Source organism: Aulonocara sp. 'chitande type north' Nkhata Bay, linkage group LG3, assembly GCF_057382095.1.
Source record: "Aulonocara sp. 'chitande type north' Nkhata Bay isolate Kocher_YH1m ecotype deep benthic linkage group LG3, A_spYH_male_GT1.1, whole genome shotgun sequence".
Taxonomy (NCBI): domain Eukaryota; kingdom Metazoa; phylum Chordata; class Actinopteri; order Cichliformes; family Cichlidae; genus Aulonocara; species Aulonocara sp. 'chitande type north' Nkhata Bay.
The window spans coordinates 22,914,772-22,941,080 of NC_141346.1; the positions used below are offsets into that span (position 1 = coordinate 22,914,772).

A 26,309-nucleotide genomic window follows, 5' to 3' on the forward strand; every position below is an offset into this window, starting at 1 on the left:
GCTGCCTTGGGAGGTAGGGAGAGAGGGAAGTCTGGGCATATCTGCTCATACTGCAGGCCTCAATACCCTTATGAGTGGTCAAAAATACATGGGCAGAGTTGCATGTTTTATTTATTTTTTTGTATTTAACTTTAGGGTATTTCTATTTGTGTTGTGGCTATGCCACAAATTAATTAAATAACCTAAAAAAAAAAACCCACAATGTTCCACTGCTAAATGGTTTGATCTAACAGAGTTTCGTGTATAATTTAAAGAATACATGAACTTGAAAGCAAATACCTTCTCCATTTTGATTTTCCAAACTGCTGTTTATCACCACCAGGGAGGTCTCTGGTGATTCTCCAGCTCCAGAGATTATACACTTGTAGAGTCCTTCATCAGACTTGGAAACATTGTGAAGGACCATCTTCCCAGAATAGCCAGTTCCAATTTTCAGGTCATCTTTATAGAAATCAGCTATGTGGTTTAGAAGAGCTCCTTTCTTTTTACAACGCAGGCTGATAGTTTCGCCCTCCATGACAGGGAAAGGTGGACTCTCCAGGATCACAGAACCAACTGAAACATTTAATAAATGTACAATAAAAGTTCAGTCCTGAATTCAGATTATACAAAATTGCATTTAATGTGAATTATACATAAAATATTAGATAATGATATGCCATGTGGGGGGGGGGTTAAAAATATTTCATACATATGGTAAGAAACAAGGGGGAGATTCAAAAAGCATGTGACAAACTACTTAAAAAAACACACGCACAGGAAAAACATTCCCAGACATCACTGTGGCCATATTAACCTAACATGTATTAGACAAGAAAGTGGCAAAAGATAATTCATCATCACAAATATCTAATACTAGGGCTACTTGTTCAGTTATTATACCTGCAGTGCAGGTTATACAGTTTTGTAACTGTACAATCCAACAATATGCTGGGTTGGCTTCCAAATGGTCTAAAAATATTAATAATACTACTGTAATCAAAAGATACATTCCAAGGCTCTTGCCACAATACTACATGAAAACTACACAAACTTGCAAATTTAACAGCTACTATAGCTCCACATAGTGTAATAAACAAAGTTATATCTGTAACTGTTTAGTTAGGAAAAACTGCATTACCCTTGATGTTAGAATTAGTTTTTGTGGCCACGATAGAGTTGTTACTGTAATTGTTTTAAATTACTTGTATCAGAACCTGAGTCATACTTAACTCGAATTTCTTGGATAATGAATGTATTTAAGCACTTATAAGACATTTAACTGTATCAGAGATATTGAATGACAGACTTCCCAAAAGAGAATATTTTAGATATAATGGCATATGTATTATGTGATCATCTTCATGTAATTAAGCTATAAGGTCAACCAGACTTAAATTCTCACCTTCAGTCATAGGATGAGAAAGATGCTCCTGTGACACAGCTTCACCTGTATATAACAGAAAATATTATGTAACCATATAATTTAGTACCGTATTTTTCGGACCATAAGGCGCACTGAATTATAAGGTGCACTGTCTGTGTTCATACATAAGGCACACCAGATTGTAAAGCGCATTACGCGAAACAAAACAGTCTAATAAGTCAAACTTTATTCAACTCATTCTTCTTGCTTCCTCCACTTCCATACAATTGATTCATGAATTCTCTCGCAGCTGCCCTATTCCGATGTTGTTGCAGTATATTAATGACTAACCTCGTATTGTGGATGGATTATCTCAGTTGCTCTCCTGTCTGAAGTTTGATCTATTTACAGCATCCTGCCATGCGATTGCGTTTGACCATAACCACTCGATGTGCCTCTAGCGATCACGTAGCACCAGTGTTGGGGAGTAACGGAATACATGTACCGGCGTTATGTATTTAAAATACAAAATATGAGTAACTGTATTCCGTTACAGTTACCGTTTAAAAAGGTGGTATTCAGAATACAGTTACTTTGTTGAAATAAAGGGATTACACGGCTGTAATGCCCGTGTCTCAATCTCTCCTTGTGGCCTGCATAATGATGTGACGAAATATTTATTATTGTTCAAAAAATTATTTAATATGAAGGCAATAGACAGAGTTTTACAGGCATAGCCCTAAAGAATATAGTCTCATGGGGAGTGTAGCCCAGTTGTAAGTAAGCTATTAAGACTCGACTGTATACTGTGTTCGTGTTTTCCTCCAAAACAATAAGTTCCGTTGGAGCAGCAAAGTTGACCCAGACAACAAAGTAAAGCTAGTTTTTGGTTACGAACCCAACACGGAACCCAACGCATTAGCCAGAGGTCCTTTTACTACGGTTCAGAGCCGCGGACCTGTTTCATATACGCGCGGAATAGTTTTCTATACGAGACCGCTGCAAAAATTGCAGCGTTAGGTCCAACCTACTGTTACTCATTTTATATTAAGATTTAAAATTCTAGTTGGTATCGGTATGGCGAATAGCCTTCAGTAATAGTAATAAATCACACAGCAATAGTACATTCATGTAGTTGTAAAAAGCATGATAATATATTAAGTAATCCAAAGTATTCCGTTAAGTTACTCTATTTGAGTAATGTAACGGAAAACGTTACAAAATGGATTTTGGGGCATGTGTTCTGTAATCTGTAGTGGAATACATTTTATAAGTAACCTTCCAAACACTGCGTAGCACATTATTAAATACCAGCTAGCCCAACTTCAGTAACCCTACAAACATCACTGCTGTTTAGTTTTCTGTCTTCATTTATGTTGGAAGTGATAGCAGAGCTGTACGTTTTAATTTTTTCAAAAATCTCTCAGTCAGAACATGTTATATCATGTTTGGGTGGAAACTAGCGAGCTAACTTCTAACTCTGTTAAATTTAATACATTCTGTTTTCATAGATGCCTGGATGTTAAACTTAATTATTACACCAAGTAAAGCAGCAACTCTGATCATTTTATTAAGGATGAAAGAATTTAGACCGTCTTTAACTTTCAGCATTGCGACAGTGTTTGTTTGACTTTGGGACCTGAATGAGACGGAGTATTGCACCCAGATTACTCTGCAAGGGTCCTGACTATGGTAGCCGTAATGCTACAACAATCTATTTTTTGAGAGATTTTTGAGTGCCGTGTACCACACAAAATCCGTTCGAGGTCAGTGAGCACAACCAGAATTCATACATAAGGCACACTGGATTATTGGCGATTTTTGTGAAGATTTAAGGATTTTAAATGCACCTTAGAGTGCGGAAAATACGGTAAATAAATCAAACAGTGTAAACCTGTGTTAGCTCCTCAAAGCTGAGGCAACATAGTTACTGGAAACATTCCTGGTTGCCAAAATGTGCCCCTTAATCCTTAAATTCTCCTTGATAGAGTCAAAAATACCCTAAATTTCATCCTTGCATCCATCCTAAAGTTTGATTACTTTTGTTAAAGTGACATAAAAATAAACAACATTGAACATTTTTTTAAACTGCTGTATAAGTGCTGCAAATTTCTTGTTTGATCTTGCTAAAATTTGACACATATTTATTAAGATACGTTTTAAATCCTAGAACAACTAATTAATCTATTCTTATACACTTTTATATGTAACAAACTTGAGGCTTTTATTTTGAAATATGTTTATGTCTCACCTCTGACTGACAGCCAGTTTTCAGGGGATTCTCCAACTCCAGATATCCTGCACTTGTAGAGCCCTTCGTGAGACTTGTAAACTCTGTTGATGGTCATGTACCCTGTAGAACTGGTCCCAATGAAGATGCCATCTTTATAGAAGACAGCTGGGAGACTGGCGGACATTCTTTTTCTGCAGCACAAAGTTACGGTCTCTCCCTCCATCACAGGATGTGTAGGACTCTCTAGCATAACAGGAACAGCTGAAATAGATCATTGACATCCACATATTATCAAAAATACCTTCTGCCCCACTGAAAATCTGCATGACAATCACATCTTGATGGTTTCAATTAACAGATGAAAGATTACAGAAGCTTTGTCAAATGTATCAACCTAACTGTATATTTTGACATATAAGACAATAATTCGTATATTTTTTTTACCCCTACAGTACATCAAAAATGTATCATGCATCCTGATAAGCACACAAATCCTGATGCGCATAGGTTGGTATCCAATTTGGAACCAAGAATATTTCCAGCAGTGTTACATTACGAATGGTATGCATACACCATAAACAAAATATACAATAAAACAAAATGACGACATATCCTTTGTGCTGTGCTTACTTTTGATAGCTAGCCAGCTCTCTGGTGATTCTCCAACTCCATGTATTTTGCATTTGTAAAATCCTTTGTGAGACTTGGAAACATTTTGGACTGTCACCTCTCCTTCAAAGCTGGTGCCAATGAGTAAGTTGTCTTTGTAAAAATAAGCCGTAAAATTGGAGGAAGTCGTCTTGTTTCTACAGTACAGATTCACAACTTCTCCCTCCATCACAGGATGGACGGGACTCTCCAGTATGACAGAACCAGCTGAAAAATGTGTAGAACGTTTTTTTTCTTCTTCTGACTTTATAAAAGCTGGATTGTATAATTTTCACATTTCAGATTTTAACTTTGAGAAAACATACTTGACACAGTGATATTGATGGTGTTACTTCGCTCCGCTCCACTCTCACACCAGTATTCTCCACTGTCTGATACAAAAGCATAGTCGATCGTGCAGGTCTTCATCGTAGTGTTAGTGGAACATTTCGAAACGATTTGCTCAATGTTCCTTACTTTCCATTCCGCTGAAATATTAAACCCATTACAAGTGAAATAGACTGACTCATATTCAAAGAGCTGCAGCCTCGATGGAAGGATTTGAAATGCTGAATCTGAGAAGAAAGCATGTCATAAATGTAAAATTCAGTTTAATGCAGAAATTAGGGGAAAAAAGAACAAGGTTAAGCAAAGCCCATCAAAAGAGTGTGAAAGAAATGTGTGTGCGTGATTTTTTTTGTTAAGATTAACGTTAAGTTGACTACTACTTACCAGATACAACATATGCAACCAGCAGCATCGACCCTTAAAAAAACAGCAAGGACAGTTTTGTATAATGTTGATTGTATAACGATATATATAAATATACACTAATTTTTATAATCTACTTTGGAGAGTGACAGAGCACCATACATATACTGTACATGCACTGCACATTAAACCATGGTTACCTGGTGATGCTGTCATAGTCTGGCTATACTCAGTATGTTTTTACTTCAAGTTCTGAAACAATTTTGTAATTTTCTTATTAGTATTGTGCTGTGTGGAAGGAGCTCCCTTTTTATTCAATCCTAATCTCAGGCTAACACGGTTCTTGCTCTTATAAATGAACAAGAGGGGTGTTGTCTAGTACTTTTGGGTCATGAATTCACAAAAAATAAATGTAAAAAAATATATAAACAATAACGGTTTAGCATATCTTATTTTATTTTCTTGAAATATTATTTTAGCTGATAGTTTTTACTATGAGACTTTTGGATGTCTATTATTTTACACTTCACAATTCCGTGTTGTAGAGATTACATGAACAAATGTTAAGAACCTAAAGTAAAACTAAAACTAAAAGAAAAGTCTTGCATTTAGATGCTACTACTATGGTGTCCCATATTTGAGCATAGGCTAATAAAAAGTAAAAACATATATTGTTGATTTTAATGCCTCTTACAATATTATAAATTTTACTTGAATTATATGACTGCTCGAGGGGAGTAGGTCTTAAAAAAGCAGGTAGAGTAAGATTTTAAAAAATGTCTAACAAATCAATTTTCTCAGTTATAATTAGAGTATCATCTGAAAATGATAAAACATTTAAAATAAAATCTGTATTTATGTTTTTGTTTTTATGGTTAATAAAAAAAATAGCATTTTTGTCATTTTGTGTTCATCTTAAAAAAAAGCATTTGAAATGTTTTGTTTGCCTTTTTGTGAAATTCAACTATAAACCATCAGAAATTGCCACTAACATTTGACATTTGTGACATTTTAGTTAGTCAAATCTGGGCGTCTGCAGGAGTGCTGGCCTTCTTTCCACATTTTTTACTTGCTAGCTCTAAAATCCAAATCCTGGTAAATTACAATGATAAAAAAAAAATCACAGGAACATTTCAGGCTCCTTTCTTCAATAGTTTTTGCCTCATTTTTCAAAAAAGTGATGATTTTTCCCAAAAAAGTGTCTAAACAAATATATAAGTTAAAATTTACAGCAATCATTCTCTGTGTCCTCATTATAGACCATATAATTGTATGCAAATCAAAGACAAACAAGAAGAAGGCCCAAATAAATTTGATAGGATGAACCAATAGTAACTTACAGGTTAAAAATTACACCAGCTGATTACTTATTGATAACTTATTGGGACACACATTGCACATATTGCATTGCAAGTCTTGCGTTTAAATGTTTGACATCATCTCATTGATCATATAATAACTTGCAGAAATGTCCAATAAATAAATAAAAAAGACATTAACTTTGCATTATGCCGAAAGAAGAATGGTGGAAGTAGAATAATTTCAAAATCTTAAAACTAGCCAGTGAATGAAAAACAGCAACATAGTTTGCAACCTGTCATGCCTTACTTATGTGAAAGAAAATTTATGAGGACTACAGAATAATACACTACTCACAGATTGTGCTCCAGAAAGCTGTGACCATCATGCTGTCTTGATGTTGTCTTGGCTGTGACAATGAGACAACAATAAAGCTCGAAGTATTTGAGGTCTTGCACTTCCTTTGCTGTTTTTTTTGGTTGTTTGTGTGTTTACGCTAATATTCATGAACTAAGATACAACTTTCATTTTTAAACCGTATGACCATTTATTTCTGTGTCTAGTAGGGTGTTTCTTCTGTTTGTTGTCTTCATGTGTGGTTTGCTTTTGATATGCTGCAGCTACTAAATAAAACTTTGAAGACATGCTGTAAAAACTCAATACATGTCTCTAAATGTCTACATGTACCTTCAGACTTGGTTATTAATATTCTACAACCAGTTAACTGTCAACACAGCAGAACTAAAAAGCTTTTGATCAGTAGCACACTCAGGCCTCCATCAAGTGATAAATAGGTTGTAAAAGGTAATTTTGCAGGAATTCTTTCTTTTACTCATTTAATGTATTTCAGTGCAAATGTATTAAATTTAAGTAGTAATTTTAGATGATGTAATATGCATTTTATTATATAACCATGATGCATTTCATGTGTGACTCTTTTCTTATACTTTTTATGTAATATTATTAAGAGAAACTTATAAAGTAAAACAGCTCCAGGTTTTAATTTATAAAGATTTCAATATGAGCCACCACTGTGGTAGTGGCAGGAATAGTTATAAGTGAGGGGCTCCTCTACTCTGATGGATGTGACTTTCAACAAGTAAAAGTCATAAACTATGTATTATTTCTTACTTTATTTCTTGTCTGACTTCTCTGTTACATTTCTCTGCAGCTTTGAGTGATGTCTGTAATCACTGCTCTTTTTTTCTTGTATTTTGCATCTAATCTTTTGCATTTTTTTCTTCCACTTTCTTCATCATTCTTACATGATTTTTTCATAGTGTTTCTCTCATTTTTCTGCTGCTCTAACTTTTAGAATAGAATAGAATTCAATTTTATTGTCATTGCACATGTCACAGGTACAGAGCAACGAAATGCAGTTTGCATCCATCCAGAAGTGCTTAAGCCATGATATAGATATATTACAATATATATTAGCAATAATATAGATATGTAAGTATATTACAGAAATGGGTCTATTGTGGTATGTAATATGTACACGGTATGTTATGAATATGCTATAACTATAAGTATGTACAGGCTGTAGTGAGTACAAGCTATGTACAGGATATAAATATGGAAAAAAAAACTATACAGAATATGAAATAAAGAACTATACAGAAATATGAGATATACAGCTATACAGAAATGGGAACTATGCAAGTTAAGGGTTAAAAATTATCGTATTGTACAGAATGATTATTTACACAGAGCTATACAGTAGTGCAGTTAAGAGGCTATATAAAGTGCTAGTGGTTGTGAGTGGTGGTTCAGTCCATGTTATTATTGTGTGTTTGAGGGTACAGTTGTCCATTGTGGGTGTGTGTATGTCCAGTCCATGTGTTAATGTGGGTCAGATGTCAGGAGGCAGAGTTCAGGAGTCTGACAGCTGTGGGGAAGAAGCTGTTCCGGTACCTGGTGGTCTTTGTCCGGAGGCTCCTGTAGCGCCTCCCAGAGGGCAGGAGGGTGAAGAGTCCATGTGATGGGTGACTGGGGTCTTTGATGATTTTCCCAGCCCTTTTCAGACACCGCTTCCTGTAGATGTCCTTTGTGGCAGGAAGTGGTGCTCCGGCAATGCGCTGGGCAGTTTTCACGATCCTCTGCAACGCCTTCCGGTCCGAGGCAGAGCAGTGCCAGTTGGAACAAACATGGTCTAAAGTCTTGTCTCCTCTGGTGTGGCAGGAGACATGTTGGTGGAATCTGGGGAGGACTGTCTTTAAGTTGGTGTGGTTGAAGTCGCCAGCAACAATAATCTTGATCTCTTGATTTGTTGGTAAATCACACATTGTCAATCAGCAGCAATGGCAAAAACTGTTTCAGTAGTACATCTATAATATGAAGTTTAATATCATAGATGCATCTACTAATCATATTGAACAAGTTCAAATCTTGGTGAGTCAGAGATGAGGTTTTCTGAAAATTTTGTGAATGCAATGAATTGAGAAATATGTCCCAAAGGATTTTCTAAATGATACCATAGCTGCATCTACTAAGTCTTGGACAAATAAATCCTGGTGACCTTGACCTTGAGGTTAGAGGTCAAGTTTTCTGAAAATCTTTCTGAAAATGAGTTAACTTGGGATTTGCAAATTCATACTATAAGTGCACGTTATCAAACAAATCAGGGACTGCAAAAATTCAAATTTTGTCAAACAAGAAATTCTGATGCTTACCAAATTTGTGAAGTTATTTCACATTTACTTACATAACCATAAACAAGAATTATCGTGTGGCTACATGACATTTAGTTATTTCATCCATATTTTGAAAATTTGATGTGTTTCCATTACAACATAATATTTTCACTATATCACTATAACACAACCATGCTCAGACAATCAAGAAAATTTTTTATAAAGAATTTTTTGGAAATTTACACACATTTAACTCAAGTCACCTTATTCCAAAAACACACACTAAAACAAAAACATTAGAAGAATATTTAATAAATGTGGCCCAATCCTAGCAAGTGAATGGGTTGGACAATCTCCTTGATTTAGCTGACATTCCTTTTAGTGATCTGTAAGGAGGGACAAGATGATTTCTCCCAGCTGTGTTTCCCTCTTGTCTCCCATTCCCTGATTACTCCAGTGTGTATTTTCTTGTGTTTTCCTTGCCCTCTGTTGCGTAGCTTTCTATTGTCGTAGTGTTTGGATTTGAGTTTGTAGTTCTATGATTTTGTTTTGTGTTCGGATTTTTTCTTTTTATCCAGCAATAAAAGCTGTGCTTTAAGGTTAACCTCCCGTCTCTGAGAGTCCTGCTTTAGAGTCCAATCCTGCCTGCCACATAGTGCATCATGACAGTAACATTGTTTTGTTTCAATCTCTACACTAAAACCCCATTCCATTTTTTAAAATATGCATTTGGCTACAAAATCAAAATTTTGGCAATTAAAGTGAGCAGGAAAATTGCTCTGTAGTTTTTGCAGCATTAACCTAGCCTGGCACATCTTTTAACTAGCTGCATAAAGCTGATACCAAGGAAAACAAACATAATCTGGACAAGTAAAACCAACAATTTATGTCAGTTTCAGGTGACATTTGACCATGTTGAAATTTGGAGTTAGTAAATAGTCTGTCTGGAACAAAAGAGAAATTGTATTTGACAATTTCTCGTATCAGTCAGCTATAATTACATTTTTAAACTTGCCTAGTTTTGTATTTAAAAATATATATATAAATAATTTAATAAAAAAAAAAATAAAAAAAAAACTTGTGAAGGAAACAGCAATGCTACCTATGCCAGAAGCCCCAAAGACAGGCTACCAAAAATCCAGTGGGTTCTTCACACTTGTGTCAAGCCAGCCTCAACTTTGTTTTGTGTTCCCTGTGTATTCCATGTACTACGGGAAGAGATGTTGAAAACTGATTTCAAAATAAAGCCTGTGAGGTAGCATAACATAAGCAGCATGGAAAGTGATAGGAAAAAAGCATCTGCAGACTGTTCAAGTTTCTTTTAATTGTCCTTTGTTTTCTGCCGTCGCCTTTCAACAATTATTTCACAAAACATCAGAACCTGGCAGTTTCATATCTCACCTGCTTTATATAGAATTCCACTCACATCTGAACCTCATTAACCTCTTCCATTGAGAAAACAGGGTAGACTAAATAACACAGTATAGACAAAGAAAAAGTAAACTCAATCTTCCACTTAACAAACTCATTCACCCAGCTGAATGGTTTGAAAAGTCAATCTCTTCACAAAATCTGACTCATGAGGTTATTTTAAAGAAAATAAACAATTTTACACAAAAGAAACTTCCTTCATTTGGTTACACCCAATTGACATGATCAATGACATCATATTCTATAAAAACAGGAAGTACTGGGGCAGCCCTTCACAAATACCGGTTTCACAAATAGGACCTGCACAAAGGAACACACAATGGTAAGTATAACCAAACTGCATAAACAAATGAAAGATTCAAATCAACTAATGATGAAGTGACCTTTAGCTTTAAGAACACTTGCACAGATGTAATGAATGTAACCAATACTACCACAAACTACCACAGACCCAGGATAGTATGCAAGGTTACATGTGCTGTGTTTACATTAAAGCACTATGACTGACTATAAGATAACAGAACACAAAAGAACAATATATGCAAGTAACAAATGGTAAATTAATTCAGTCCTAGCCACTTTGTCACAAAGCCCAACCTTGGGTGAATTTAGCTTCAACATTTACCCTGATTTCAAAATAAAAGCCCACTTTGAGTGAATTAATAGACATATGTTAAGTACATAATAACAAATATAACTTAGTCCTGTTAAAAAACTAATATTAGATCCGCATGACGTACCCTTCCACCCTAGTAGCACCCTGTCAACATCAAGGCCATCTTCTTTTACATTTCAAAGGAAAAGCCTTGTGAATTTTCATTTTCTAGACTTTCAATGTATTCAGAATGCTCTTGAAAGGAAATCTCATGTTTCCGCATACTAGTTGTACATTATACAACCACACAGTGATACCATGTCAATTTCAAGTCAGTCGGATTCATCCATTCATCCATCCATTCGCTTCCGCTTATCCTTTTCAGGGTCGCGGGGGGTGCTGGAGCCTATCCCAGCTGTCGTAGGGCGAGAGGCGGGGTACACCCTGGACAGGTCACCAGTCTGTCGCAGGGCTAACACACAGGGACAGACAACCAGTAACACTCACATTCACACCTAGTGACAATTTGGATTTTCCTATTAACCTATCCCCACAAACTGCATGTCTTTGGACGGTGGGAGGAAGCCGGAGTACCCGGAGGGAACCCACGCAAACACGGGGAGAACATGCAAAGTCCACACAGAAAGACCCCGGCCTGATGTTGGAATTGAACTCAGGACCTTCTTGCTGTGCAGCAACAGTGCTAACTACCGTGCCGCCAGTCAGTCGGATTTTGCTTTTTAAAATAAAAGCCCTTTCCAATTGCCCATATATCGTTGTGACTTTAGAATGCTCTATAAAGGAAACTTGCCATCTCCACAGGATAATTACAGTCTATATTGACTGTAGAAAACCTCACACTTGTCAAGGGGTTTAAAACTGACTCAAGCGCAGACCAGAAATCCTTTGCAAAGAAGACAGTGCATTTATTTACAGTGGAAAACACCAGGTGATAATATATACAGAATGTGGCAGGGGAAAAGGGTCCGAGGGTCCAGGGAAAAGGGAATTAGTCCAACAGAAACTTCCTCAGCAGTTCGTTCACATACACTCATTTGGTTTACGCTGCATTGCAGTGATTCGATTTGTTACATAGAATTTTACCGCTGTCCAGCTTCTTTTTTTAAGTGCTTTCAGTGAAGCCTCAATACAGGCAACGCACTCTGACTTTCCTGGTATTTTACCAGACTCAATGAAGGACATTGGTGTCTTTTCCACAGCATTGACCTCAGCTGATGTCCAAGTCATCTTCTTTGATGTTCCTAAAATAGAAAAGAAAGTAACTTAATACAGTTCTAATAATTAATTTAAGATAAATTAACACAAACTAAAAGGGTAGAAACTGCAGTTTTGGGTTTGCAAATGTAAACTTCTGCAAACTAAACCACTCAACTATGACCTTTGATAGCAACTTTATGGATGAGAAAAAGAAAACTTAATGCAAGTCAGCCAGTTCAGATACAACAGAAGCAGGAGAGGAGTCAAAGAAATCCTGCAGGTTAGGTTTACAGGGTCTGTACCCCAGTATCTGACTCCATCCTCACTCTGAAATGGAAAACCCGGATTATACCTCATCACCAAGTTAAACTCAGAATTTTATCCAAACATGTTTTCTGGCACAGAGCCCTGATTCCTGGAATCCTCTTGTCCAGAATTAAGAAAGTGTACTTTATTGATCCCCGTGGGGAAATTCCTCTCTGCATTTAACTCATTCACTCAGTGAAGCAGTGGGCGAGCCATTGGGCGCCCAGGGAGCAGTGTGTAGGGATACCTCAGGGTAGCTGTTCAGGGGAATCGAACCCCCGACCTTCCGATCATGGGGCCACCACTCTACCTACTGAGCTATCCCTGCCCACAATATAATATGAGATAAAGACTTCTGTCTGTATTCACCCACCCAAGGAGTATGACTTTGGTTGCTTCAGGTTAAAGTATTCACATACAGGAACTCTCAAAAAAGAGCTGACAGATGAAGAAGTGTTTTTCTGTTAAGTAACAAAAGTAAATTCTTTGACCAGTAACAGTCTTTTTGGACAAGAGCATAATAACCAGCTAATCAACGAGATAGTTAGCCTTAATTAAGAAATTTGGCACACATTTTATCCACTGTAACGCCTCTAAGTTTGCTTAGAGGTTAAATTAAGACAGGTATCTCAGATGTGCGGTAGGTGTGAGAAGTACCTGTTTTAGGGTCATCAATGTCAGATCCAGTCTCCATTCTTCTCTTAGGTGTTGAGGATGCTGTTTAAAAAAAAAAAAATCAAATAATGATATATATATATATATATATATATATATATATATATATATATATATTTTACATTTCTGTGTTTATAAAACCCACAAAAGAATAAAAACAGGTACCATCTAGTTAGTCTGCTGGATACCTGTGGGTGTTTCATCAAACTCATTGGACGACACAACGGTGGTGGGTCTCATTAGCAACAGGGATGAGACCGACTACAGAAGTGAGGTGAGACGCCTGGCCACGTGGTGTGCTGACAACAATCTCTCTCTGAATGTGGAGAAGACGAAGGAGATTGTTGTGGACTTCAGGAGAATGCACACCCAACATGCTCCTCTGACCATTGACGGAGCGTCTGTGGAGAGAGTGAGCAGCACCAAGTTCTTGGGTGTGCACATCACAGAGGATCTCTCCTGGACGTACAACACCACAGCACTGGCCAAGAAATCACAGCAGCGTCTCTTCTTTCTCCGCAAACTAAGAAGAGCAGGAGCTCCAGCCCCCATCATGTACACTTTCTACAGAGGCACCATCGAGAGCATCCTGTCGAGCTGCATCACTGTGTGGTTTGGAGCCTGCAATGCGTCCTGCCATAGAACCCTCCAACGCATAGTGAGAGCTGCAGAGAGGATCATTGGTGTCTCTCTCCCCTCCCTCCAGGACATTTACAGCACCCGTCTCACTAAAAAAGCCCTTTGCATAGTGGCTGATCCCACGCACCCAATGCAAAGCTTCTTCAAGCTGCTGCCGTCAGGGAGGAGACTGCGGAGTCTCCAGGCCAGGACCAGCAGACTGAAGGACAGCTTCATCCATCAGGCTGTCAGGAAGCTAAACTCCCTCCCGATTCTGCCCCCCTCTCCCCTCTTCTCCACCACAGTCTCACTGAACTCTGTCACACACACACACACACACACACACTCACTCTCTGACGCACTCACTGGCCTGCTCCAGTCACTTTGTGGAGCATTGGACTGCCATTACCTCATAAGACTTTGCTGTTACACTATCTCTTACCGTACACTACTAAATCTTCATGCAAATCAAATCATTTGCACTATTTGCCTATTTTGCACCACTATGCCTTCTTACTTGAATATTGTATATTGTATATTGCATAGCTTTTTTTTGTTATACGTAAAATTGTATTGTATTTATTTAAATTTTTACTTTTTAATTATTTTATTTGCATTTTTCTAATCACTAGGGTTTGAGAGTAACGCAATTTCTATTCTGTGTATGTCCTGTACATGTGGCAGAATTGACAAATAAAGTTGACTTGACTTGACTTGACTTGGAAGTTGGCTGGCTTTTCGATCTTTGGGATCATTTGACAAAAAAGAAAAAGTCAGTAATGGTATATGGTTGAACTCAGTGCCCATTCAGCCTTCACACTATGCAATGTATTTTTTGTTAGACGTATTAACTGTATGTAAAGATGACTGGTATGTCTCCACATCTTTGCACTATTCAAACATTAAGCCATAACAACAAGCGCAGACATCTTTTGCTTGTCGTTTGGACCAAGAGTCTGCACAATAGTGATGGGGCAATGCAGCAAGGGATGTAGTTCTTGTCCATCCACCTGCCAGAAACAAACTGAAATCAGCTGTCAATAATGACAACTCACAGCCTTTTTATAACATTGAAGTACACTTCAAACCAAACTGATAAGAAAATTTAACAACTGAACATACATTCACGTGATAAGAACTAAGTAAAAAGAGAGAAACTCTTTCGGAACAATTTATTTGGGATGCACTTTGAGGTTTTAGTTTATCCCCTTTGTTAACTAGTGATGGGATTTCCGGCTCTTTTTAGAGATCCGGCACTTTCGGTTCGGCTCACTAAAAAGAGCCGGCTCTTTCGGCTCCGAACCGGCTCTTCAGGTTGTTTTGTTGCACAAAAGGAATTACTAACGTAAAAACAAGTGGTTTTATTTATATATGTTTATATATAAATATATGCGGTGGCCCCTAGAGACAAAACACGTACAAACTCCAAAATACATTTCTAGCATGAACTGAACTTCCAAAGCAGAGCTACTAGATCACTTAAATTACACAATTGAAAGCATGTGTGTATTGTTTGTGTATTTATACACAGGCACTCATATATATATTCAAATAATTAAAAAAAAAAAGTTCATTTACCTGTTATTACCACACACCAAATCCGGTCGTTGGTACTTGCTGGCTTGTGTAGCCACAAGATAACAAAGGCTCAACACTGCGCCTAGCATCCTGGAGCACTTCTGTTGTCTTTTGTACGTGTTTTGAGTTTTTATGTGCTTCTGAGTTTTTACGTGCTTCGGAGTTTGTACGTGTTTTGGAGTTTTTACGTGTTTTGGAGTTTGTACGTGTTTTTACGTGTTTTGGAGTTTGTACATGCTTCAGAGTTCGTACGTGATTTGAAGTTTGTATGTGCTTTGTCTCTAGGGGCCACCGTAAATATACTTTTATTTATTCACTCCACATAAAATGTAATAAATAAATCATATAATACAAAAATCAACTATTCACATTTCAAGTTTTAACTATTTAAATTTTCAGCTTTTTCCTTTTAAACCAATTTAAAGTGAAAAGAACACAAAACACTGCAAACCACAACACAATTAAATATAAATTATAATATGAAAACAAACAGAAGATGCACATTCTCTGTCATATGGACCTGCATGAATAAACTTTCTCAATCCTTTATCATCTGCAACCGAAAATAGTTGTGGATGATCACTATACCTTTCTAATGTTGTTGTCCCTGGCTCTTTCTCTCTCTCTGGCTCTGTTCCTGTGCTACTGAGTGTAACTACCGCCCCTTCCCCCCTCTGCCCAGCGTAAAGCACAGAGTGAAGCGGAAAAAAAGTGCGAGAGAGAGGCTGAGAGAAAGAAAAAAAAAACAAACAAACCACGTGACGGCTCGCGATAAGGAGCCGGCTCGCGTCGTTCACGTCTAAGAGCCGGCTCTAAGAGCCATTTCGTTCGCGAACGACCCATCACTATTGTTAACAGCCTGCCACCATAAGATTCCACATTTTAGCTACAAGTTTAAAAACTATCATGTCATCTATTTTTATACACAGTAAATGGCTGGATGCTAAAAACATTTAAACCTGACACCTACTCAGTGTTGAGGAACTGAAAGAAAGTCCTTTGATGCATTAGTCTCTGAAAGATCACTGTCCACATCTTCCTGCATTTTTTCTTTAAATTAATTTGGAAGTCTGATAGTCTGCCTTGTTCTAGAGCAATGAGCACTTTGGTGACTTTAGCCAACTCAAGTGTTCCTTCAGGCAGTCTATAGTACTCCCTATGAACTCTGATATCATGGCCTAGAAAATCTGCGAGGATGTCCATCTCATTGTCTCTCAGTTTTAGGACTGTGGACAGTGTGTGGACACATGCCTTCCCAACTTAGTTGAGGACAGCATTTCTGGTTGCTTCGCTCCACATTCCTTTGCAATCTGTCTGATGGTTTTCGATCCCCTGAAGTGAGTGTCTGCTTCAGGTCCAGAGAAGAAAAAGGGATTTTCATCAGACACACCACAGGCCCACCGATGTGAAACCAAGGCTTCCATTGAAGACATCGATGGCTTATTTCGATGCGCTGGAAATGCAGACAAAGTTTTGTTCACACTCTAAAAGTCCTACTGCCAAATCCGAACTCCTGAAGTGTCTCGCAGGGTGAATGCAGTTAGTGGCATTTTTGATACCTCACTTTATCTCCTGCGGTTAAACAGTATCACTTCACGAAGAGTCAAATTGGTCAGCATGGACCAGTTCTTCTTATTGAGATCACTGGCAAGTCTGGTTTGGTATTCTTTTCTGTTTTTGTCTTCATCAAAGCCAGCCACATCCTTGACTGCTTCAACCACAAAGTTGAAGTTGGAAGGTACATTGAAAAAAAAATTGAGGATTTCTGTCTCCCTGCAGAAGTAATCATGCTATGTCTCGCATTTTTTGTCCGATGTACTTATGTTTGGTCTTGTCATGTCCATGTTTTGAATACAAGTGTCCTCAGAGTCTCAAGATACTTTTCTCCTCTGATGATGTTTCTGACTTCATCCTAATACATAGCATTCACCAGTTCCCAAACCGTTCTGCTGACACAATCTAGGACAGACTGTGCAAAGTGACTGGATCCAACTTTTGCCTGGTTTTGCTGTGCTGCAATTCTGTGAAAGCTTGCATCTTGAACTATGTCTCGATAATGCCTGGCAATGTTGGGTTTACGCTTCCACAGGCCCCGCTGGTTTAGAAACGTATTCCCGTTAACGACAAGGAAGCAAGACAGTCAGCGATCGTTCGATTTTACTTGAGCAAGGGAAGCCCCGGTCGGAGTCTCAGAGGAGCACTCTGAATCCAACTGCAAAATGACTCCGACTTAGGCCTCCGCTTGCCACCTTTTATTGAAAACAATTACAGTACACACAAGCACCTCCCATTGTAAAATCCCCCTATGGTTACCAGTGATGGGAATAACGGCGTTACAAGTAACGGCGTTACTTTTTTCAGTAACGAATAATCTACCTAATTACTATTCCTGTCGTTACAACGCTGTTACAGTTACAAACAAGAAAATGCGGTCCGTTACTATTTTTCATCAAACAGACGGTTGAAGTTGTGTTCAGGTTACCGCATTTTATATTAGTTGCACGGAAGTAGCTGTAAGTAATCTGGGTGCTACAGCTTTAAGCAGCTGTGCGCGCTCCCGCGGATGGTAATCATGATTACTGTCTAGCACAACACCTGGAGCTAAGGGGGCAAAACAATCGCATGAGTGCTGCTGTTTGACTGAGGAAGAATAAAGTAGTCGTGGTAATCCAGTCACATGGCCACTTAAAGACAAAGCAACAAGGTGATATATACCAGTTTATAAATTGTGTTGATAGGCCACGTAAAACCAGAGTCATGATAAACAATATATACGCGTGTTTTTCCTCAATAGTTTCGTCACGTTTACTGTCTAAGGACAGCGCAGCAAGCACTCTCTGCTTATGGGCGCAAAATAAAAATAAAAAAAGGGAAGTTTTAGGAGTGACGGCGAGAGAGAGAGAGAGCAGAAAGAGAGAGAGAGCGAGTTTTGAGATGTGAGAGATTTGTTACATTTAGCGTGTTTGGAGTGTGTAGTTAATGTGTTGTCTTGTGTAGTGTTGTGGATAGTTTTGTGTTGTGTCAGAACAATGAGGCGACTGCTGTCTCCAGGTAGAAACAGGAGTGATACACCTGCTGCTGTCAGACCTGCAGGTATCAGGCTGTGATGTTCTCCTTTAAAGTGGACAGAAATTATTTTTTTGGAGTGGCACAAATAATTTGTGTGGCATCTTATTGAATGCAGAACAGCTGATTGTTCTGTAAATAGTTTGAAATGGTTATTTAAAAAATCAAGGTAAAAGGTAAATGGCTGCAAATAACTTTGTTGTTTGGAAAACTTGTGCATAGGATTTTAAAACTGACAATTTATATTTGCATTTAAACATGTTTGTGGTTGTTACAGTAAAAAATATAACTTTTTCGACTCTGATTTTATGTTTTGTCTGATTTTAGATCAATTGTGTTAATACAGTATGTCAAAACGAAAACATAACTGTAAATTCAGACACGTGAGGTTGTGCTGAAAAGGATGATACCAAACAAGGCAAAGTAAATAGTTTTTAAAGGTAAAATGTGGAGGGAAAATCAAGTAGTTAAAAATGGCCAATTATACCCTGGAACCCAGAGGGTTAAACTTTTTTTTTTAAGTAACGCAATAGTTACTTTTCAAGTAATTAATTACTTTTAGAATATTGTAACCCAGTTACTTTTTTGAAGAAGTAACTAGTAACTGTAATTAATTACTTTTTCAAAGTAACTTACCCAACGCTGATGGTTACAAAAGACAAGGCACTATGTGTGTATGTGTGTGCACGTGTAAGTGCGTCTATGCATGTGCGAGAGTGTGTGTATGTGTTTGTGTTTGGGGGTGCGTTTGTGTGACCTCCTGCTCACCAAAGGGTCATAAAGGCAGGAAGTTTACTAAGCAACAAAACAGAACCCTCACATAGATGTCCCAATAATAAAACACTACAGCCTCCCCCACCAACAGACTGGCTGGGGAAGGAGTCAGAAACAAAGGAATGTCTTTGATCATAAATTTGTAAGTCGTGGGTCAAACTGTAAGTAACACAATGACAACACTTAACAATTCGACTCCAACAGGCAGTTTATGCAATGTAATCATTTGCCTTCACCGGTTTCTGAGTTTGCTGACTTAAAATTAGTGTCCCACAGCCAGCTTTCAGAATCTCAATATTACGTGCACGGTTCCCCTTGTTTCTAATGAAGTCAAAAAGTAGTTTTCGCTCCTTTGATTTCAAAGGAAAACTCATTGCTTCTGCTACAGCTAGTTCACTGCTGTGCTTGTGTATTAAGCAAAAAAAAAACCCAAAAAAATCCCCGCTTATTTATCCCAGTTTTATTATTTCATAAGTTGACCATTTATTCATTTAAAAGTAATAAGTATTATACACGTTAATTATTTGATATTGTCTCCTTAAATGATATCAGTTGTGTAACAAAAAAACAAAACAAAAAAAAATCAAAAGGAAAATAAATGAGCTCCTCTTTGCTTCATCCAGTTTGGTGAGCACGAATGCGTGATCCTGCGGCAATATATTCATGTTCCCCTTGTTTTGTATCACGGTCTTATGCAGCGTGGGTCTGCTAAGGTCCTCCAGTGGAAGGGTTTTTAGTATCTCAACAAATTCTGTCAAGCCGCCATTAACAAGGTCCACCGTGTGCCTTGTTAAGTAGCCAGGCATTTGAAAGGCTGTCTACCACCACAAGGGACTTGGGAATTACTATTACCTCTAACTTGAATCCCCTGTCCAGGTTGGCAAAATCAAAGCCTCTTACCTTGTGCAAGACCTTTAAGCCTCCACAGACAAGTTACTACGGTCAAAGTGTTTCTTGATCATATGCCAAGAGCTTTTCAGCTGGTGCATCTTGAAGGGTGCCATGTTCAACCTAGAAAAAGGTATTCTCAGGCCTTCCAAGGCTTTTAGTTCCACCACCTCTCTGTCGTAGTCAAACTCAACTGTCAGTAGTTTCCTGGTGTCCTCAACGGTCGTCACCTGCAGCGGAATGATAATGTCAGGGTCCAGGAGTAAATCTTCAATACTTTGCGATCTCGCGAAAGTGTCCGCCAATCCCTTCATGTTTTCCACACCAACGACCTCCGTGGCTGTTGTGTTCTGGAAAGAACAGAAAGTGAAATAAGGTAATTAAAAAAACCTGTCAAACGAGGAAACGCAAAAACAGTGTAATTAGGTAAGTAAAGAACAGGAAATTGCAATTTGCAACAGTTAGGGATATGCAAAAATATTACCTGTACTGTAAATAGTCTTTAAATCCAGCAGAGAAAAAAGTTGTGCGTGTTATCCGAGATGCTGTTGTCAGAAATCCAGAGACGCTGCTCCTGTGAGTTTCAGAGCTGAGCACTCCTCCCCTTATATAGGGTCTGTTTGGTAAGTGTAAGAAATAACTTTTTAAAAAACGTGTTTTTAAAATTGTTTTAAACAGCAAGGCCTTTAGGTTTTCCAGGTAAGTATGAATGTTTTTTTTAAATGGTTTTTACACTTTGTAGGCAAGTATAAACTGCTTTTTAATTGTGTAAGTATGAATTTTATTTGGATGTTTTCTTACATTTAGTGTTAGGGGAAGGGGACTGAGCCTGCCATCTACATCAGAATCAGAATCAGAATCAGAATTGAAGCAGAAAAGGGTTAGGGTCATCCCTCCGGTAGGAAACCCAACTTGCTGGTTGTTTCGGTTACGGGAAGCCCTTCGTCTTTTCCCATAAAGGACCACGGTCAAGCCTTCTGAGGCCATCGGGTCCTCGGGTGTGTTGGTGTTGTTGTTTTTAGTGTTGTACTTGTTGTGTTTGGGTTCACCTTTGCTATATAAATAAATCACAATTAATTTTTTTTAAATAACTCTAATAGGAGTCTTTATCTGGCAAAAAAAAAAAAGTATATAATATTAAAAAATACAAAAACAAAAAAATGAAATAAAAAAACCTTTTATTTAATAAAAAGTTAAAAAATGGTGTGCCATATGCGCAACGTTCTGACCCTTCAAGGGTCTTCCTCAGGCCCTTGGCACGCACATGCACGCACGCTCACACACAGATCCAGAAAATGTGGCTCTATTGCACACTGTTGTGGCTTCTGTGAGAGATGTGTACTGGTCAAATGTTTTTTTACATTTAGGGTAAGGGGTTATGGGTTCGGTTGAGAAACGAAAGCCTGTCCCCATCATAGGGTAGGAACACGGAATGCACGAGCCGTCAACCCCCATGGCCTCGAGTCCCACATTCTTCTCCAAATTGAGGCCCCAGGTAAGTATGAATGTGTTTCCGTGACTGCAATCTCAGGCCATAGTTTCCAGGAAGATAGAAAAGTGTACACATACACACACGTCCAGTTAGTAAATGGTCTCACAAAACTCACAGATTCTGACTTGCAGATTTCAGAGGGACTGACGCTGATGGCACAACGATCCAGCGAAGAATAGCACAGGTCCACCATCTTAAATAGTGCTTCAATCTGCTGGAATCAGCCGCAGGTGTTATGGTGAGCGCAGGTGCGTGGGCTAGGGGTGGGAGCCCGTAATGAGCACCACCCCTGGCAGAGAGGAGAGAGAGCGACAGTGTTGGGAAGGTTACTTTTAAAATGCATTTCAATACAGATTACAGAATACATGCCCCAAAATGTATTTTGTAGCGTAACGGAATACTTTGGATTACTTAATATATTATCATGCTTTTTACAACTACATGAATGTACTATTGCTGTGTGATTTATTACTATTACTGAAGGTTACTCGCCATACCAATACCAACTTTATTTTTTAATCTTAATATAAAATGAGTAACAGTCGGTAGGGTAAGGCTGCACTTTTTGCAGCGATCTCGTATAGAAAAATATTCCGGGGGTATATAAAACTGGCTGTGAACCGTAGTAAAGGGACCTCTGGCTAATACGTCGGGTTCGTGTCGGGCTCGTAGCCAAAACTAGCTTTACTTTGTTGTCTGGGTCAAGTTTGCTAGCGAGAGACAGAGAGAGGCGTTGAAAGTCTGCTCCAACTGAACTTATTGTTTCGGAGGAAAACACGAACACAGTGTACAGTCGAGTCTTAACCCTTTAAGACCTACCATAGAACCAAGTCCGCCAGAGCTTATATTATATTTTTACATGCTGTGGAGCCATGTTTGGGAGCATTTCAAGTTGCTATACATCAATGCAACCATTATAGCCCAGATTTTAATAATATGTATTCATTAAGTGCATAGTAATTTCATAAATTGCAAAAAAGTGCAATAAACTATAAAACAATTGAAAATCGTTTTTGATTTTTTAACATATATTTGTAGTTAGAGAAATTTAAGAGGCTTATCCCTCAAAACTGTAAATACAAAAAAGTTGCACAAAATAGTTTCCCACCACAGGAAATTTATTTTGAGTGTCTTCATAGTTTTATTTTTGAAATACAACAATTTTTATACACTGCAGGAAAAACGAAAATAAATATTATACTGCAAATTTGTAAAAAATGCAGCATATGCATCAAAATAAACTATTTCCAGCAGTGCAATATGAGTCCTAAGCATCCCAGAAACGACACAGAAAGTCATAAAGTCAAAGATAACTTTTAAAAACACCAGTATAGGCCCTGAGGCCCTGATGGTAAAAAAGACTACATTTCCACGAAAATGACGTCACTTCCGGTTTCGGGCAGGTAATGGCGGAAATGCAAAAGTTCGCGTTGACATCTATTCCAACGTAGGAAGTGTTATGAACAGCTGATCGGATCGGCAAAGCAAGTTTCTGGAATATTATGTTTTTGTTGCTGCAAGTGCTTTTTATGCAGTTTTTGCAAAGCTTTATGTGGAAGGAAACCGTGACCTAGGACAAGCTGATGGCATAAGATGGAAGGACAACTCCTCCGGTTTCATATGCAGAAAAAAATTTTGCGCTAACTTACGTGGTTGCAGTGCTACCGGGATTTAAAAATAGTTACGCAAAACAGAGCATGTCCGCTCCGATCGGCTCTAAAGGGTTAATAGCTTACTTAGTATGTAAGTAGAGGTGACATAGGGCACAAGATTGAGACACAGGAATTTGTGTGTTTTATTTGGGTTTCCACCAGTGGGGAATTACCAAAAAACAAAGAGCATAGGCTTAACATATGAAACAGAAAAAGGCCGCCGTGTATTCCCTTTATTTCAGTCCACCTTTTTAAACTGTAACAATACAGTTACTCATATTTTGTATTTTAAATACGTAACGCCGGTACATGTATTCCGTTACTCCCCAACACTGTATGCAGATGACACCCAACTCTATGCAGTGGTTTGTATCATATCTATCTAATAGACTCCAATTTGTACATGTAAATGGAGAGTCCTCTTCACACACTAAGGTCAATTATGGAGTTCCACAGGGTTCAGTGCTAGGACCAATTCTGTTTACATTATACATGCTTCCCCTAGGCAGCATCATTAGAAGACATAGCATAAATTTTCACTGCTATGCAGATGACACCCAGCTCTATCTATCCATGAAGCCAGATAACGCACACCAATTAGTTAAATTGCAGGAATGTCTTAAAGACATAAAGACCTAACTTTCTGCTTCTTGATTCAGATAAAACTGAGGTTATTGTACTTGGCCCTGAAAATCTTAGAAATATGGTATCTAACCAGATTCTTACTCTGGATGGCATTACCTTGGCCTCCAGTAACGCTGTGAGGAACCTTGGAGTCATTTTTGACCAAGACATATTAAACAAATATGTAAGACTGCTTTCTTCCATTTGTGCAACATCTCTAAAATTAGAAATATCCTGTCTGGGCCTTTAGGGCTGGGCCATATTATACCGTTCACGGTAATACCGGTATAATGTTAGGCAATGACAGGAAAATGAAATATCGCGATAGAATGAGTAAAACGCGCATGCACAGTTCCTTTGTTTTCATACGCACATGGCCGATTGTTGAGTGAAACAAATGAACCAGAATTGGTTTGTAAAAATGGTGCAACTTCAGTGATGTGGAACTGGTTTGGTGTTTGTCCGTCAGATACACGACAAAGCACATTTTTTGCAGAACATGCAAGGGGCCGTCGTTATTGTCGTATTTGTCGGACTAAGATGCTCTTAAATCTGGGAGTAATCTGGGTCCTAAACTCCGTATACTTCAGGTCAAACGAACACTGCAGCATCACTGAGAGTTAAAAACTGTCTAAATTCTTTCATCTTTAATAAAACGATCAGCATTGCTGCTTTACCAGGTGTAACTATGAAGTTTAACTTCTAGGCATCCATGAAAACAAAATTTATTACATTTAACGGAGTTAGAAGTTAGCAGGAAGCTAGCGGAAGTTAGCTAGCTAGTTTCGCTAGTTACCTAAGCATGATATTGCTATCATGATATCATTATATATGATATAGTATGTTCTGACTGAGAGATTTCTGAAAAAAATCAAACGTACAGCTCTGCTATCACTTCCAACATAAATGAAGACAGGAAACTAAACAGCAGTGACGTTTGTAGGGTTACTGAAGTTGGGCTAGCTGCTATATAATGATGTGCTACGTGATCGCTAGCAACACAGCTATGTTAGCATAACATAAACAGTGAAGCTGGAGGACGAACACTAACACTTTTCCACTTATAAAAGTTAACGTGAAGGTTCCTGATGGTTAGAGACAAATGTATTGTGGATGAATAATCTCAATTGTTGTCCTGACTGAAGTTTGCCCAGTGTATAGCATCCTGCTATGCGATTGCATTTGTCCCTGACCACCAGAATCCCTCACATTAACTTTTAGACCGTTTTCAACTCTGTGTTTGTTTGACTTTGGGACCTGAAACAGATGGAGTTTTGGACCCAGATTACTCTGTGAAGCTCCTCACTACGGCAGCCGTAATGCTCTGACAATCCATCACAAACATTTTTTAACAGATTTCTGCACGCCAAAATCGGTTTGAGGTCAGTAAGCACAACCAGAATTCATACATAAGGCACACTCTCGATTTTTGAGAAAAAGGATTTTAAGTGTGCCTTATAATGTGGAAAATACGTTATTCAGAAGAAAAGAATATATCGCGATATATATCGTTACCGCATGTGCTTCAAATTATATCACGATATGGATTTTAGGCCATATCGCCCAGCCCTATATACATCTTTTCCATATGGGCCAGTTTGGATTCGGGAGACAGACACTATCTCTACTTTTAAGATTAGGCTTAAAACTTTCCTTTTTTCTAAAGCATATAATTAGGGCTGGACCAGGTGACCCTGAATCCTCCCTTAGTTATGCTGCAATAGACGTAGGCTGCCGGGGGATTCCCATGATGCATTGAGTTTTTCCTTTCCAGTCACCTTTCTCACTCACTATGTGTTAATAGACCTCTCTGCATTGAATCATATCTGTTATTAACCTCTGTCTCTCTTCCCCAGCATGTCTTTATCCTGTTTTCCTTCTTTCACCCCAACCGGTCGCACCATCGGCCACCTCCCCCTGAGCCTGGTTCTGCCGGAGGTTTCTTCCTGTTAAAAGTGCTTGCTAATAGGGGGTCATATGCTTGTTGTTACTACTGTTATTGTGATTTGGCACTATAGAAATAAAATTGAATTGAATTGAATACAGCAAAAACAAAACATATCGCCTAACACTAGGGATGGGTATCGTTTATCCGATACCGGTGCCAAACCGGTACTTTTGAAATGGTGCCGGTGCTTAAAGAATGGAGACCACAAAATTGGTCCAAAAACCTCTCATGTTCAGCTGTTTTTTTTTGTAAAAAGATAACAATGTTAGCCTTTTCTGCAGCTATGGGGCATATATGGTATCACTCTTGGCTGGAAGCAGTGCTTAAACAATGGAAAAAACACAAACTTTGTCCAAAAACTTCTCATGTTTAACTGTTTTCCACTTTTTCTTTGGTCATTTTAGCCTTTTTGGCCAGGGTGAAGGGAGCATCTGCCATCAAACAAGAAGACAGCCGCATGTAGCTATGATGGTGTTTGCTAGTTCACCTTACATGCATTAATTTAATAACGTGGCTAGCCTACTCAACGTAAGTTACACACGAACAACATTAAGCTACTCACGCAGAGAAGAACG

At 38.3% G+C, this 26,309-nt stretch overlaps 1 protein-coding gene across 1 annotated transcript in view; it reads right to left on the reverse strand.

Annotated features, from left to right (window-relative positions):
- LOC147334615 (Fc receptor-like protein 5) overlaps positions 1 to 26,309 on the reverse strand; it is a 49,978-nt gene that overhangs the window by 4,528 nt on the left and 19,141 nt on the right. Inside the window, exons 3-5 of the mRNA XM_086285966.1 lie at positions 4,209 to 4,454; positions 3,597 to 3,839; positions 280 to 555 (exon numbers count right to left, since the gene is read on the reverse strand). Of these exons, the coding sequence (XP_086142092.1) occupies positions 280 to 555; positions 3,597 to 3,839; positions 4,209 to 4,454 (765 nt within the window). The remainder of the gene's footprint in view (positions 1 to 279; positions 556 to 3,596; positions 3,840 to 4,208; positions 4,455 to 26,309) is intronic.